The 17,141-nt window shown below is 37.9% G+C and overlaps 1 protein-coding gene across 8 annotated transcripts in view; it reads right to left on the bottom strand.

The window, feature by feature from the left end:
* LOC127623667 (protein furry homolog-like) overlaps positions 1-17,141 on the bottom strand; it is a 173,931-nt gene that overhangs the window by 16,253 nt on the left and 140,537 nt on the right. For 7 of the 8 annotated variants that reach the window (XM_052098084.1, XM_052098085.1, XM_052098079.1 and 4 more), the window contains 8 exons: positions 16,836-16,976; positions 16,003-16,203; positions 15,317-15,478; positions 15,001-15,075; positions 13,834-14,010; positions 10,099-10,293; positions 8,320-8,502; positions 1,692-2,059 (listed from right to left, as the gene is read on the bottom strand). In XM_052098084.1, the coding sequence (XP_051954044.1) occupies positions 1,692-2,059; positions 8,320-8,502; positions 10,099-10,293; positions 13,834-14,010; positions 15,001-15,075; positions 15,317-15,478; positions 16,003-16,203; positions 16,836-16,976 (1,502 nt within the window). The remainder of the gene's footprint in view (positions 1-1,691; positions 2,060-8,319; positions 8,503-10,098; positions 10,294-13,833; positions 14,011-15,000; positions 15,076-15,316; positions 15,479-16,002; positions 16,204-16,835; positions 16,977-17,141) is intronic. The other variant, XM_052098082.1, reaches the window with a different exon arrangement.

Below are 17,141 nucleotides of genomic sequence, written 5' to 3'. Positions count from 1 at the left end.
GTCTTCTCACTCGTGAGTCGTGGCACGTGTTGAAAAATGCAACATTTAATGTGCTACAGCAGCATTTGCTTCATGCATGACACTTGTTTGGGTGAAGAGTAACATGAATGCACTGTTTATATCAATGGCCGATGAGATATTGAGATGCTCTCTTTTAATTTTTTTACGGATTTACACAATTCATGTGGGTCATAATTTCAGGTCGGAATTCCGCATTAATACGGAAAAATCACATCGCTGCAAATGAGATCAACGAACATTGTTCTGATTAACAACATCATCCTTATTATTCACAGCAGATCTCTCATTCACATTGTTTCGGAGGCGATGAATAAGTTGAGACAAATGGGTTCTTAAATTTCCCTACTACCTGACTTAAATGGTGTCCTGGTGAGAGTCTGGGGAGAAGCCCACACTTTTTCAGAAACGCTCTCTTTCAGTCAATCAATGTGTGCAGGATTGAAAAGAAAGAATACATTTACATGCATGCATACATTTACACATGTGCATAAAAGAGACGGATACATTTTTCTAAATTATTAAAATTAATATCCTGGGGTAGCCAGAGCACCATAGCAGGGGTAGCCAGAAGTCACTGAATAGCACTGAGAGCGAACCACATTATAGCGACCACGAGGAGGTTAACCCAACGTGACTCTACCCACCATAGCAACAATTTGGTTGCTTAGGAGACCTGGCTGAAGTCACTCAGCATGCCCTGGATTCGTACTCGTAACTCCAGGTGTGGTAGTCAGCGTCAATACTCACTGAGCTACCCAGGCCCCCTGTTTGTTCCAATAACAATATTTAAAATAATGACATTAAGAAATATTTGTCAATAAAAAAATGGCCCATTACTAGATAATGACATTGTTATAATAATTTTGAGCAAGTACAACGCTCCGATTAATGTATAAGTGTTTTTGAATCACTAAAAAGAGCCAGCTCAAAAGAATCATTCGCTCGGGAACCGTATTACATTGGTCTTGCAATATGTTTTTGATCGACTATTACAATGCTCTGGAATCTGACAACACTAGTACTACTGTATGTTTCGTGCTGTAGATTCAAAAGAACTGGCTAAATGGGAGTGATTTGTTCGGGAATTAGACTTCACTGGTCACGCTGTATGTTTCGCGCTGTAGATTCAAAAGATGCCTCATTAGAATCATTCGTTCGGGAAACAGACTACACTGGTGGCACTGTATTATTCGTGCTGTAGATTCAGTAGCAGTTCCCAAGCGTAAATATAAATATACTGCCATGTATTTCATTCAGTATTGAAAAGATAACTTTCAGAACTGAAAGGTATAAAAAATAACAACTCTGTAATGAAAAGTATCTAAAAAACTAAAAGTACTTTATCATGTTGGTATCTTAGCAACATGTTAATGCCAAACACAGTGACTTGAAGCTACCATAGGATCTTTGTGTGTCGTATGTATGAACATTAACAGAGTTGTTCCCTATGAAGCATGTTTGAGATCAGTTATGAGGTTCCATTTTGGTTATGATGCTGCCTTAGAAGGTAGCTGCCAATGTAGTCAACAGACAGCACTGTAGATCGCCTAAGTTTTGGAATGGAGCTGTGGCTGATTTGCAAAACTTTCTTCCACTTGGTGGTTGATTACCACTGGTATTTCAAATCAGAAGGAAGAGTAACAGGTTGCAAAACCAAATCAAAGACCAACCTGGACATGCTGGAAAACTCTGCCTCCTCTTCTTCACACCTCTCATCTAGCTCTTTCAGAGCAAGTGTCACGTCCTCCTCACAGACTGAGCCAGGGGGTGAGTCCAGAGCATGCAGGGGCAGAACCATGTCATCCTCGCACATTGAGCCCAGGGCTGAATCTATGATGGGAGGTGGCAACACTGACTCCTCAAAGAGAGACCCAGGCAGGCTGTCCACAGCTGGGGCAGAATCCAAATCATCAGTGGGATCCTGGGAGTCAGGTAAATTGCACAACTCGGGGTGGTCTGAGGATAGAGGAGCAATGCCAAACCCCGTATCTTCATTGACACTGCTGATCAACTCATCCGCTGCAGTTCCGCTGGCATCCTGCACATGTAAACATGGACAGTAGAGGGCAGTCAGGAGCTGGGGCAAAAGGGCAAGATGTATTTTTTGGGCAATAAATACAGTGAGTCCATATTGAATATCTGGGATTCAAGTTAATTTAAACCTGGAAATAAAGTTTTGGGATTCATAAAAATTTGTAACACTGGCCATATGAAAGGACATATATCCATGTTTTTTTTTTTTTAAGCACATAATATGCTGTTTGGAACATTATTAAAACATGCTGGGATAACATGAATCATCATCAAAATAAAATCAGAATTCCGTCATCATGTACTCACCTTCAAGTTGCTTAGATATATTTTCATTATTGAACTATTCCTTTAATTTTTCAATTCAACTTCTCACTCAAATTGTAATCCTGAAATTATTTTATACTGTATATAATCTATAATTAATAATATAAATCACACACACACACACACACACACACACACACACACACACACACACACACACACACACACACACACAGGTGTGAAAAATATTTGCCCCATCCTGATTTCTTCTGTTTTTGAATATTTTTCATACTAAATTGTTTTAGATCTTCATACGAGATATAATATAAAACAAAGGCAACCTGAGTAAACACAAAATAAACACAAAATAGTTGAATTTTTTTTTTATTGAAGCAAAAAAAAAGTTATCCAACACACATATCACCCACGTGAAAAACGAACTGCCCCCTTAAACTTAATTACTGGTTGTGCCACCTTTAGTAGCAACAACTGCAACCAAACACTTCTGATAACTGGAGATCAGTCTTTCACAACACTGTGGAATTTTGGCCCATTCAGTGTAGCAGAACTGCTTTAGTTCAGCCACACTGGAGGATTTTTGAGCATGATCTGCCCGTTTCAGGTCCTGCCACAGTATCTCAATTGTCAGGACCTTTGACTAGGACACTCCAAATCTTTAATTTAGTTTCTTTTGAGCCATTCAGAGGTGGATTTACTCCTATGCTTTGTCTCATTGTCTAACTGAATAATCAAGTTGCACTTCAGCTTCCACTCACGGACAGATCACTGGACATTCTCCTTTAGAATTTTCTGGTAGAGTGCAGAATTCATGTTTCTCTCAATTACTGCAAGTCGCCCTGAAGCAGCAAAGCATCCCCACACCATCACACTACCACCACCATGCTTGACTGTAGGTATAATGTTCTTGTGGAATTCTGCGTTTGATTTACGCCAGATGTAACGGGACCACTGTCTTCCAAACAGTTCCACTTTCGACTCATCAGTCCACAGAAAATCCTACCAAAAGCTTTGAGGATCATTAAGGTGTGTTTTGGCAAACTTCAAATGAGCATTAATGTTCCCGTAGGTTAGCAGTAGTTTTCGCCTTGCCAATCTTCCATAGATGGCATTTTTGGCCAGTGTCCTTCTGATAGTGGAGTCATGAACAGTGACCTTTATCGATGTGAGAGAGGCCTGCACTTGGATTTTGCCTTTGGCTTTTGTGTGATTTCCTAGATGAGGAAATTTGGAATGTATCCCACTTCTGGGAAGGTTCACTACAGTGCCAAGTTTTCTCCACTTAGAGATAATGACTCTCACTATGGTTCGTTGTTAGTCCTAGAGCATTTGAAATAGCTCTGTAACCCTTCCTTCCTGTATACACAAAAACCCCTCTGAATGGCTCAAAAGAAGCAAAATTAAAGTTTTGATTTGAACCAGATTGAGATGTTGCGGCAGGACCTTAAACCAGCAGTTCATGCTCGAAAACCCACCAATGTGGCTGAACTAAAGCAGTTCTGCAAAGGAGAGTGGGCCAAAATTCCACCACAGTGTTGTGAAAGACTGATCTCCAGTTATCAGAAGTGTTTAGCAGAAGTTGTTGCTGCTAAAGGTGGCACAATCAGCTATTAAGTTTAAGGGGGCAGGTAATTTTTCACATAGGTGATATGTGTGTTGGATAACTTTTTTGCTTCAATAAATAATACATATTTGAAAACTGTATTTTATGTTTACTCTGGTTGCCTTTGTTTTATGTTATATCTGTAAAATTATTTAGTATGAAAATAGAAGAAATCAGGTACTCACCGCACACACACACATTTTCACAAGTGAACTCAAAGACTTTTGAATCCCACTGTATAGGTAGAGAAAATATCAGCGATGTGAGCTCTTTACACTCTAATTAAACAAAAATTGAATCTTAGCTGAATAACATAAATGATGAAGGACAAAGAAGGAACATTGCTGTTAATATATATTCTCTGCATTGCTCCTGTCAGTGGCAGGAGATGATACGATGAGAGAAATATGGTGGTATATTTGAGGCCACATTAAAACCAGGTGGCCAGTCATAACACTGAACATCACCAAGGGACCCTTAAACATTGCCACTCTCAAACTGGCCCAGCTCTACGTGCTCTCAGTGCTTCCAATTAGAAGGGAAATAAATCAATAAATGGTACAGGGCTAATTATTCACCATTCACTTACAATGCAAATGTAACCTGCAGTGGAATAAGGCTGTGACATCAGATAAACTATATTAAATGGAAGCACTATATGGCCAATCATAAATCACATTTGAGCACTTAGCTAAATAGCAACTGTCCATAAAATCAATCAAATTCATGGGGATTCTTTTTTTTACAATGAATCCCATTACATGTTTGACAATCATCACACCACAGTGATACTTTCTGAAACAAAGCTATACATTGAGACACAGTTTTAACATTCAAAGCAATTCAATATGTAGAAATTATGAACTTTTTCTTCTACTTTGAGGCCATATAAACAATGCACTACAGCCATACACAGGCACAAGGCTGTTTTTGCCCATTTTTTTTTTTGAGCTTCCTGCTTTGAGCACTGCGTTTTCTAGATGGTGTGCAAAGTTAAACCTAAAATGCATCTTGAAAGCCCTACATTCTGTTTCATTCCAACAAGCTGTTTTTGAACACAGAAACTTGTCTTACGTAAATGTCACCTAAGAAATGTGCCTGATCGGTTGATTTGATATTGAATCATTCGTCATCAAGATAAGTTCCAGGAAACCAGATGAGTGATAGTAAAACACTTCTTTGGGAACAAACTGTTCTGTCTTTGAATCATGTTTTATTCAAACGTACTTCAAGAGACAACCAAGAAGAAAAATAAACAAACATCTAATTCGACAAACTAGAGTTAAAATAAAATCTTCCTCTTCATCTATTTATGAGTCGAATGCATTAACAGAAGAAGGGATGGTGGCATGGAGCCAAAGATGATGTTGTATTACAAAAAGCTTTTAAGGGTTCTTGGCTGCAGTAGCCAAGCAGATGAGTAAGACTATCAATGGTTTAATCTGGAGTCATTATGCTAAAAGCTGGAGAATAACAGGGGAGATGCCCTTGAGCTGCTCTTGAGGTATGGCTGCATTGGCTGGTCTTGGCTGGACTGGGGAAGTATTGATCAAACGTTATTCATTAACATCTATGTGAGGGCTACTCTTCTAAGAATGGTGGCCAGAGAATGAAGACCATTTGAATTTTATTGAGAATCATCTGAGCAATATTTGTTGCAAGAAGGTTGAACTGTGGGGAAATGTATAAAGAGAAAGACATTCCGAGTATACCAGCATTTAAATGGCAATTAAATGAACTGGAATAAAATACAATTATGCAGATATCACAAGTGAGCTGTTAGTAACATGTCAGAGCTGGCTAAAGCCTGTTAGTGGTCTTAAATGTTTTCTCTCAGTCAGGCTGTGCATCTTTTTTTTTTGCTTGATTACTTCTAGATGCTCTTCTATTTAAAAAGTAATTCTGCCGTTATTTATTCACATTCATGTTGTTATAAACCTGTAAGCTTTTATTGTTTCTGCAAAATACAAAAGGAGAAATTGAAGAATGTTCTAGCAGCTCTTTTCCATACAATGAAAGAATACATTATAGTGACCAGGGGCTGTGAAGATCCAAAATAGGGCTAAATCATTTTGACAAATAATGTTTGTTTAATTGTGATTATTTAGAAAAATATTGTGTTTGAGATTTGAACAGTGATATGATTATTAACAAAATAATAATAATTAAATAAAAAAAGTGTTTATTTTTTAACAAAATTAAGGTGGGCAAACAGGCTCTACAACTGCCAATAGATATACTGCTTGAGAAAGGGTGTACAGACTTGAGCCCTCTTGAGAAGTCTATGCAATCCCAGTGTTATGAGGTTACTTTTGATTTGAAAGTACCTTTTAGCAACCAAGCATATTTGGAATAACTCAAACACGCAACAATGAATCTAGAGCACTGTAGATTTAACGTGCTCAGCTCATCAGTCTCGCATGTACATTGTGTAAAGAATAATTGGCGACAGACCGTGTTAAATTATTAAACAATAGTGCACATCCTGAGGTGGTAATGCGGCCATGACGCTAGCGGAGTGGTTGTTACAACTCGGATGTGCATAATACTTTTTATCGCTAATCCCACGGTTAAAACACCTTAACACATTGTTCAGGGTTTTTTATTAAGACATTTTCTGGTTTTCGAACTCTAAACCAGTCTTTTGAGTTAACTACTTTCTTCCGCCAAGGCACGAGCCTTGCTAGTTCGAAAATGTCACTTTAGAATTGAAGCACTTATTGAAGCAACAAGATATTGTGTCCGTGCACATATGTATGCATGTCAGTGTGGGTGAGACAATATCGAAAGAGAGAGAGAGAGGGAGCACAAGGGTGCTTTCAACAGAAATTTTAATTCATTTAGGATATTATAGACATTGTTTGTTATTCTTATTTGATTTACTTAGCCTACATCTTTGTTTTAATGGGTTATTATGCAGTGGTAGCCTGTACAGCTCTATGTAATAACAGAAACCATTTGGAAAAGTGATATGGAAGTGTTATGTGGCCAAGAACTCAAAGTACTTCATAGCCATGCATTTACTGGAAAATAATTGCAGAACATTTGTCAAAAAATCAAAACCGAGCATTCAACAGACCCGTGGTATGTGTAATACACTACAGAGAACAGAGCTGCGCATATACAAAAAGCGCAGCGATCAGTACATGCAGACTATTTATTTATTTAATTTCAATTAACCATTCAGCCCCACTTAAAAAAACAAAACAAAAAACAGCAAAATATCATAACTACCATAAAAGTGGTCCATACAACATACGTGCTATAATCCAAGTGTTCTGAAGCCATACAATAGCTTTGTGACAGAAATTGTAATATTTACGTACTAAATACGCCTTAGAAGACTTATTTATTTTACATTAGACAGCCCATGGTCTCTGAATGTTTTCACTTTTTAGAAATAAAGCACTGTACACATTCAAAAATGTCCCCTTTTGTTCCACTGAAAAAGAAAATGATACAGGTTTGGAACACGAGAATGAGTAAATTATTTTTGGGTGAATAACTCCTTTAATCTGCATTTAAAAGGACAATATCAATATACATGTGTTTGTTCATTTTCTTCAAGTTATTTATCTTTATCCCTGGCTGTATTACAGCCACTTAATATAACATTTAAGATTTCTGGAAGTTGTTCCAGATGCTTTTTGTAGTACATTGATGGCTGGTAAATGGGCAAAGATGTCTAAACTGATCATCTAAAATCTATGGCTATAAAAAGCCAATGTAAAACAGTCAGGGATGATTCAATACAAAAAGGCCTCAAAATGAAGAAAATCAGCATAAAACTCATGTTTGAAGATACTTCCTTCTAAACACCGAGCAATGGTAGGATAGTGTTCACTTATACTCACAATAAGGTTTGCAGGTCCGGATAGCAGTGAGCAGCCTTCGTCAGAGCCTACTGAGTGTTAACTTCTTTTTCAACAATTCTGGGACCAAATGAGGCCAGTTCTAGCACAGCAGGCCTGAGGTGTATGTATGTCCCTGATGATAATCTCTCCCAATTACATATCAAGCAAGCAAGCCCCACCCACATAGCAGTCAATCATTATCTAATGTCAGTGATGGCAGTCATCCCACAAAGCATCACCAAGTGAAAAAGGAAAAGAGAAAAGCATGATGCTTTTTTCTGCAGGCAACAATCGGTGGGCAAAGAAATTTGACAGGACCCAATATTCAAAACGCAACACTTAGAAACTCTCCAGTAGCATTTAGTGTGTACTCATAAATCTATAGCAACCAGACACCACTGGACAATAAGGGAATTTGATAGGCAAGAAAACAGCACCAGCTAAATCAAAAGCGCAAACAGCAAAAAGCAATGGCTAAAAAGCACCTGTGCCCCATAATTTATCGAGACTCCTGATTGATCCCACCTCAGGCAGCTGGCTGCTATTGCTGTCAGAATGAGCGGTCTCAGGGGTGGGACTGTCTGGGCGGTTCAGTGGAGAAGTGGGTGTGGCCTCTTCAGTGAGGACACTACTGGAAGACTCCTGGGACTGCTGAAGAGAGTCCATGTGATTGGATATAGCGTCATCGGTAGCAGAATCACTGTTAAGCTGTAAAAAAAAGAGGAAAATGAATCATTTATAAAAGCTAAAAAAAATTATACATTTTTCTTTTTTTTTTTTTTAAAGCATTTTCACTTTGGAGTGAACCAATTTGGACATCATTAATTCACCCTCATGTTGTTCCATAAACTTATACAAATTTTCCAAAAAATAGTCATACATTTTTATTTTTTTATTTTAAGTGAAATAAGGGCAACTTGACAACTTTCCTTTTGGGGCGAATAATTATTTTAAAAACGATTCCTTTAAAAACATGTTGAATTTTCATTTTGGGGTGTATAATTATTTTAAAAACAATTCCTTTAAAAACATCATGTTGCATCTGCTATGAATGACTAGTACCTGTCCTGAACTTTCAAAATTAAGTGTTATACCACATGCACACACAACTGATCACAAGTAGTTCCTGATGTTTATACAACTGTATATTTCATTCCTCTTAAATTATGACATCATGTGACATGCCATCAGAATGATCAGAGTCTGGCAAGACCGATAATATTCAACTTTAAGCAGAGATACTTAAGATATACAAAGTGTAAAAAGTAGAAAGAAATCAGGATCAGTATTTTTAGCTATGCTTAGTAGCTCATGCCTCATAGCAAGCGTAAGCATATTTACTAGAGGTTTGGAATAAAAAAAAAATTTAAATAACGTTGCAACATTCATGCAGTAAAAACTATACAAAGCATTTTTAGTAATGAGATTGTGATGTCAAGTGTCTAATCAGTGGTTTTTATCTGGAGGGTCGCAACCCAGAAATTGGTGGCAGGTCTGTTCTGATAGGGTCACGGACAGGAGAAAATGTTTTAAATAAAACTACACTAAATGCAATAATAAAACACAACAAAACATATAATCATCCATAGTTACAATAGAAAAATAAATAGACTAATAAACTTATTAGGCTTATAAAAGGGGAAAAAAAACACTTGCCATACTTTTTTGGGTGTTGACATAAAAGGCTGTGCATAAATGTATTTGTTAGTTGATAAAAACTAGCTAAATTAGGCATGTCAAGATGGACAGGTTGCCCTCATCCTCGAAAACCATGAACAAACCTAAGGTAAGTTTAAGAAAATATGAACCAGACTACATTAAACACATGTTCACTTGGAACTTGAACAAACATGGTTTGTGCAGACCAGTTTTTTCTTCTGTGTGTGAATTGCCTACCAAAGATTCATATATGGTTCTACTTCCATAATTCACTGCCATTTTTATTTAATATTGATTTACAAATTTACACATTTGATTAATGTATGGCTGACAGGTCAGAAAGCAACTCTCCACCAAAAGACAGAAACAAAGAAATTAAATTGATTGGTCCCCATCACCTTACTTTCCCCAATGTATTAAAAGAGGGAATAAAAATGGAACAAAAGGGGCAAAGAGGGCATTTTGGGGCTAAAAATCAACAGTTGGCATGGCTGGGTGGCAGGGAGAAGTGCGGGTTATGTGTAGAAAGCAAGCATCTAACCCCACCTAGGTAGGCCGCTGCAGCGTCTAAGCGCAATTTGGCGCACAGACACACCATGCCGGTTGCCCCATGTGGGGAGGGGGCCCAGAGGAAAGGGGACTTACGAGGTTGGAGCGGATGAGAATCTGGCTAGCGCTCAGTACCTCCTCCTCAGATGACTCATCGGTGTCCTCTGGTTGGATGAGGCTGGGCGTGCTGCCAGAGTACTGGCATTCCTGTAGGAAAGGGATGTCACCTTGGTCAATGCTGTCCAGAGAGCGACGCCGCACACCCCAGTTGAAATTGTCCATGCTCTCCCCCTGTAGGTGGAACAGGAGAAAGGAGTAAAACATATTAACCTTGAACTTCAGAGGCTTTGAGATTTACATCATACAGAAGGAAAAGAAAGAGAAATTGCACACACATCCAAACAGCATAATTAATTTGGGTAACATGGGGAATGACACAACAATGACCACTCAAAATGCTTTATGTTCTAATATGTAAAAGCACATACACTTATTGATGTAACTGAACAATGTTAATCTCACTAAACTAAAAAACGTATACAGCCTTTGTGAAGGGAAAAATATGCATTGTTTCAAAACCTAGTGAGCAGCCTTGCCATCTATTGCCTTCTGAAGTGATTTTTCCCACAATTTTCATTCAAAAGCTTCATTTACATAAACACCGGCCAATCTGAAGGAGCTTGCATAAGTATCTGAGGCAGGAGGTCAAAAATCCTTTCAATGATTTGATTCTCTGGTGAGTTAATGGTCCCAGCAACTAGAAAAGCACATCAAACTTGTTTGATATATATATATTTATTTACAGGAAAGACTACCTAATTAAAAACTGAGGAGCAATCCATTGTCTTAACTATGGTAAACACAAGGGCAAGTAGGCTAAAATGTAGAATACAAATTATGAAAAATGTTGTGTAATATTTTTCCTGTTCTAATGATGTTTGATATTAGGAAATAAACTGGCCTGGTTTGGCTTCAAATATTCCTACAATCACAATGATTCCTAAATTACTAAGAGTCTGATAAAAGAAAAACAATCTGTTATGAAGTAGGAAACCAATATATTTACCATAGAAGCACAGTCCCAAATCAGTAAAGTGGTTTATTCATGAATATTTTAACTAGCCCTTCAGAAATAAGGAGATAAGTTAGTTTGATTTCCCACAGCACTTTGAGATAAAAAAAACCTGTTGAATTCAAAAGTTTCTAAGTTTCTAGAAGCTCAGATGATCAAAAATAAATAATATTCATTACAAACATTAAACGTGACAACAAAACAAAAAATCAACTGCAGAGTTATGAATTTTCCAAAACTTTTTCCCAGAATTTTTATTTTTTCACTTTTAATTGACGGTGCCTTTACACTGGCAGTTCTGTTCAAAATGGAGCACGGTTCACATGAAAAATTGGTAATGCTGTGAAAGCTGTCATGCGGACCGGGGTGCGCACCACAGTACCTAACCTGAGACTACCTGTAGGAGGTGGTCTGAGTTCAGTTGCAATGGAACTGTAGCGCGATTTGCATGAAAGTGAAAGCAACTCGGACTCGGGTGCGAACTCATTCAGGATGACATCATTAGTTTCGACAACACACGAGGATCCACACACTCCTGAAAGTCCCAAAAAAGTTATGACACCACAAATTTAAACTGCCAGTGCAAAGTTAACTGTGCCTTTAAAATTCCAGAAAATGATGTCAAGCCTTTAGACAATTAGCTTCTGACAGACCTGTAAAAGTATTTTAAGGCCTACCTTCAAACTCAGTGCCTGTTTGCTTGACATCATGGAAAAATCTATCGAAATCAGCCAAGACCTCAGATAACAATTGTGGACCTGCACAACACTGGTTCATCCTTGGGAGTAATTTCCAAATGCCTGAAGGTACCACGTTCATCTGTACAAACAATAGTACGCAAGTATAAACACCATGGGACCACGCAACCATCATACCACTTAGGATAGAGACACCTTCTTTTTCCCTGTGATGTACTTCGTTTGGTGCAAAAAGTTCAAATCAATCCAAGAACAACAGCAAAGGACCTTGTGAAGATGCTGGAGGAATCAGGTAGACAAGTATCTATATCCACAGTAAAACGAGTCCTATATCGACATAACCTAAAAGACTGCTCAGCAAGGAAGAAGCAACTGCTCCAAAACTGCCATAAAAAGCCAGAGTACAGTTTGCAAGTGCACATGGGGACAAATATCTTACTTTTTAGAGAAATGTCATCTGGTGTAATGAAACTAAATTTGAATTATTTGGCCATAATGACCATCGTTATATTTGGAGCAAAAATGGTGAGGCTTGCAAGCCGAAGAACACCATCCTAACAGTGAAGCATAGGGGTGGCAGCATCATGTTGAGGGGTGTTTTGCTGCAAGAGGGACTGGTGCACATCACAAAATAGATGGGACCATGAGGAAGGAAAATTATGTGAATATATTGAAGCAAAATCTCAAGACATCATCAAGGAAGTAAAAGCTCGGTTGCAAATGGGTCTTCCAAATGGACAATGACTCCAAGCATACCTCCAAAGTTGTGGCAAAATGGCTTAAGGACAACAAAGTCAAGGTATTGGAGTGACCATCACAAAGCCCTGACCTCCATCTGATAGACAATTTGTGGGCAGAACTGAAAAAGTATGTGCGAGCAAGGAGGCCTACAAACAGGACACCAGTTCTGTCTGGAGGAATGGGCCAGCAAATTATTGAGAGAAACTTTTGTAAGGCGACCCAAAAAGTTTGACACATGTTAAACAATTGAAAGGCAATGCTACCAAATACTAACAAAGTGTATGTGAACTTCTGACCCACTGGGAATGTGATGAAATAAATAAAAGCTGAAATAAATAATTCTCCCTATTATTATTCTGACATTTCACATTCTTAAAATAAAGTAGTGATCCTAACTGACCTAACACACGGAAAGCTTTCTAAGATTAAATGTCAGGAATTGTGAAAAACTGAATTTAAATGTATTTGGCTAAGGTGTATCTAAACTTCTGACTTCAATTATATAATGGATATTTCCCCATTTCTCTCGCCATTTGTTCACTGAGCTTATTGCAGAGAATTATAGGGTTGCCTTCCCCACAAAAGGACACAAGCAGTGTTGCCTTAGAATTTGGCTTAAAGATATCTACCTTTAGAAACAGCCCATGTGTTATGATTGTGTCAATGATGACTTAAAATGCTGCCTATGTAAGAAGCTCACTAGGTTTTAAAATAGAGCCATAATATGTAGTCAGCTAAAACTAACCCAAAGAATAAGCAAAAGCAGACAAAATTAAAAGGCATTTGCACCATCCATGCACCTTTTACTGTGACATGACTCATCAGCTTAACATTTCATACAAATATCCTCAAGGGCACATTTGATTGGCCAGCAGAAATCAGATTTAATTTTGTAGAACTTATAAATAGGTATACATTTTCAAATGAATGACGAGGGGCAAATCAGTTACTGAGAATAATAATACTGTGTTAACTGACCCTGAGCTCTGCTTAAAACTTACCTGAAGCTCCTGGACGCAAGAGAGGAGAAAAAATAACAAGAGAGTTAGGGAGTGAAGACAGTGAGACAATGTGGAGACTCACAGACATACAGTAAAGAGACACACATATTTCTCTCTTTTCAAAATGTTGTTAAGGATGATTCCACAAAACATGACTGGAGCTTTGTAAAGCCTAAAAATGTCTGGGTTCTGGCATATTTGTAACCAAGGACTGGTTGGTTGAAAACATGAGTATTTGAATTAGGACATATGCTAAACCTGCATCAGTGCAGAAGAACTTAGAAGAAGAGTTTATTCTGACTAAATCTTTGGTTCTCACCTCTGCATCCTCCAACTCAACATCCAGGAAGTCAAAGTCCTTGAAGACACCAAACTGCTGCTCACTTCCTGCATCTTCTGCTTGTGCTTCCTCCTCCTGTGTCACTTCTTCTACAGTGGGGATCAGGCTGGTCTGCTGGTCAACTGCATCCAAATCCTCATTTGACGAAAACACCACCTACAGAACACAGGTTGAATTAGCCAGAGCATTGAATTAGCAAAGTTATGCAACACAATACTATATTAGGGCTGTTAATCGATTATCATTTTAAATTTAAATAATTACATGGTATCCCGATTAATTGCATATATAAATATTTGCTGACAAAGCCCCTCAAATAACACTAATTAAATACATTATGATGAAATACTTTTCAAATCACACACACACACACACACACACACACACACACACACACACACTATACACACACACACACTATACACAGTACTGTGAAAAAGTTTTGTGGGGGCCATGCCATCTGTTGCAGGGCTCCCTGTTCTTCTATACTAATCTTTTCTATTTGCAAAACTAATGTTTGGGAGTCTAACATTTATATTTCCTATTGACAAAAAAGCTGAAGGTATAAATTACCATCTTAATACAAATCTTTTGTGAAACATCTTATGTGCCTAAGACTTTTGCACAGCACTGTGTGTGTGTATATACAGGTGAAACTCGAAAAATTAGAATATCGTGCAAAAGTTCATTAATTTCAGTAATTCAACTTAAAAGGTGAAACTAATATATTATATAGACTCATTACAAGCAAAGAAAGATATTTCAAGCCTTTATTTGATATAATTTTGATGATTATGGCTTACAGCTTATGAAAACCCCAAATTCAGAATCTCAGAAAAAGTAGAGATTCTGAATTTGGGTTTTCATGAGCTGTATGCCAAAATCTTCAGTATTAAAACAATAAAAGACCTGAAATATTTCCGTTGGTGTGCAATGAATCTAAAATATATGAAAGTTTAATTTTATCATTACATTATGGAAAATAATGAACTTTATCACAATATGCTAATTTTTTGAGAAGGACCTGTATATATATATATATATACACATATATATATATATATATATATATATATATATATATATATATATATATATATATATATATATATATATATATATATATATATATGAAGAGAAACATACAGAAGGGTTTTTTGGCAGGCCAGACTCAGGGCCACACAGCGACAGGACATTCATCAGTTTCTCCCGAGTTCTCCTCTGCAAGCAGATAACAAAAGGACTGTATCAGAAACCAGTTCTCTCAATAGTTAAATGTTCTTATTTCAAATCTTATTCCACATTAAATATCTCATAAAAGAAGAGTAGATTTGTAGCTTTTCATCCATGCCTATTAGGTTTTAAGCCATTTATATGCAAGTGTACACTTAAAAGTTTTAGCATACATACGACATTTAAAATATATAGTCTAATGAGGTCTGTAAACATTAGGTGACTGTACCTGTGAGAGTTGGGGTCTCTTCCAGCTAACCGGCACCAGCCCGTTTGAGTTGGACCCTGAGGAGGTAGAGGAGGTGCTTCTTGTCACAGCAATGACCTGTGGTTTGCCATTACGTCCTGCTGCACTGCGTTGGTCTCCATACTTATGACCTATGATAGGTGTCTGTGGGTCACAAGATTAAAAAAAAATGCTGTCAAATAAGATAATATGAAAAGTAAAGGGAATTAAAGACGGTCAGTGTATGTGACCGTCAATCTGCGCAATTTATCACGTGGCTTGTTGAACGCATTACCGCAGAGACATAGCACGTGTGGAGGCTTCACGCCATTCTCAGCGGCATCCACGCACAACTCGCCACGTGCCCCACCAAGAGCGAAACACATTATAGTGACCATGAAGAGGTTACCCCATGTGATTCTACCCTCCCTATCAACCGGACCAATTTGGTTGCTTAGGAGACCTGGCTGGAGTCACTCAGCATGCCCTGGAAATTAACTCGTGACTCCAGGGGTGGTAGTCAGCGTCTTTACTCGATGAGCTACCCAGGCCCCTTATAAGAAGTTCTGAGACTTTTATAGAAATGCATTGTATTAAATTGAAAAAAAAAAAAAAGAAGAAGAGGGGATTAAATGAAAAGTGTGTGAAGGTGAATATGTAAGAGACAAGAAGGACAGCAGATGGCACACCTCAGAGATGTCAAAGTGGAAGTCCAGCGTTTTTCCCGGCAGTTCTTTAGATGAATTGTTGAAAATGCGAGTGAATGCAATCTCCGGCGAGCTGGTCGACTCTGTGCTGTAGGAGCGCTGCACCTCATCAGGAACCACCAAACTCGCTGAGCGAGACACCACCAGTTTAAGAATGTTCTGGGCCTCCTTCCAGTATGGACTCTGTGCAAACACACAGCAAAATATTTGAGCCATCTTTTACTCCTGTAAGAAATGACAGTACTCTGACCTAAAATATGAGTTCCACTTGACCTGATCTCAGAATGGCCACATCACCTAAAAGGCTTGGTTATTATGAAAACAAAGAAATATTTTCAACTTGGTGCTGGACACCACAGGCGGGTCCCAATCTGACCAAATGGTCATCATCAATTGTATGGGCACAGGAATGAGCATGGAGAACCATCTCAGACAATGGGGTGCCTGAGCTTAATTAACATACAGGCCAAGTCTTTTAGGGATTTTAATTTACATGAAGAGCACAACTTCATTTAAATTGTGGGTGGTAAATATTTCACAAACTGGTTAAAAGATTTTGAGTTTACAATATTCGTGGTTCAGTCTGACTCTGCTGAATCCAAGGTGCTACGTGTACTTTGTCACTGCTACTCTGGAACATCTTAATCTCAAGATCGACGCCTGTTCCTGGTGGTATGCGTTTTATTTTTCTTACATTATTTTTCAGCTTGTCACTTCAAACACACCAACAGGCATGGAAGAACATATTAAGGTATTCAAACACACAAAGACAAACAGTAGACTGTTTATCGAAAAACAATGTGGTTTATATTTACTTGCACATATTTGCCTATGATCTTCATGATTTCCAGGTTGAACTGTTTGACAGGTGCAGCAGACAGATCAATGTGACTCAGAAGACTGTAGATGATCTGCAATACAGACTGCTGCATGCTGTTCAGTCCCTTCTCCAATAACTAAAACATTAGAAGACAAAGGTCAAGAGCTTATACACAAAGAAACAATACAATGTTTACAACATTACAGTTAGTCTACGAACACATAGTTACTTTTACTAAAACTGGCCAATGTAACAGACATTACATTTAGAAGCATCATTTATGAACCGAGATGTTATAAAA

The sequence above is a fragment of the Xyrauchen texanus genome, chromosome 30 (assembly GCF_025860055.1).
Source record: "Xyrauchen texanus isolate HMW12.3.18 chromosome 30, RBS_HiC_50CHRs, whole genome shotgun sequence".
NCBI lineage: Eukaryota > Metazoa > Chordata > Actinopteri > Cypriniformes > Catostomidae > Xyrauchen > Xyrauchen texanus.
Note: the sequence above shows the minus strand (reverse complement) of the source record. Positions and strands in the feature narration are given on the sequence as shown.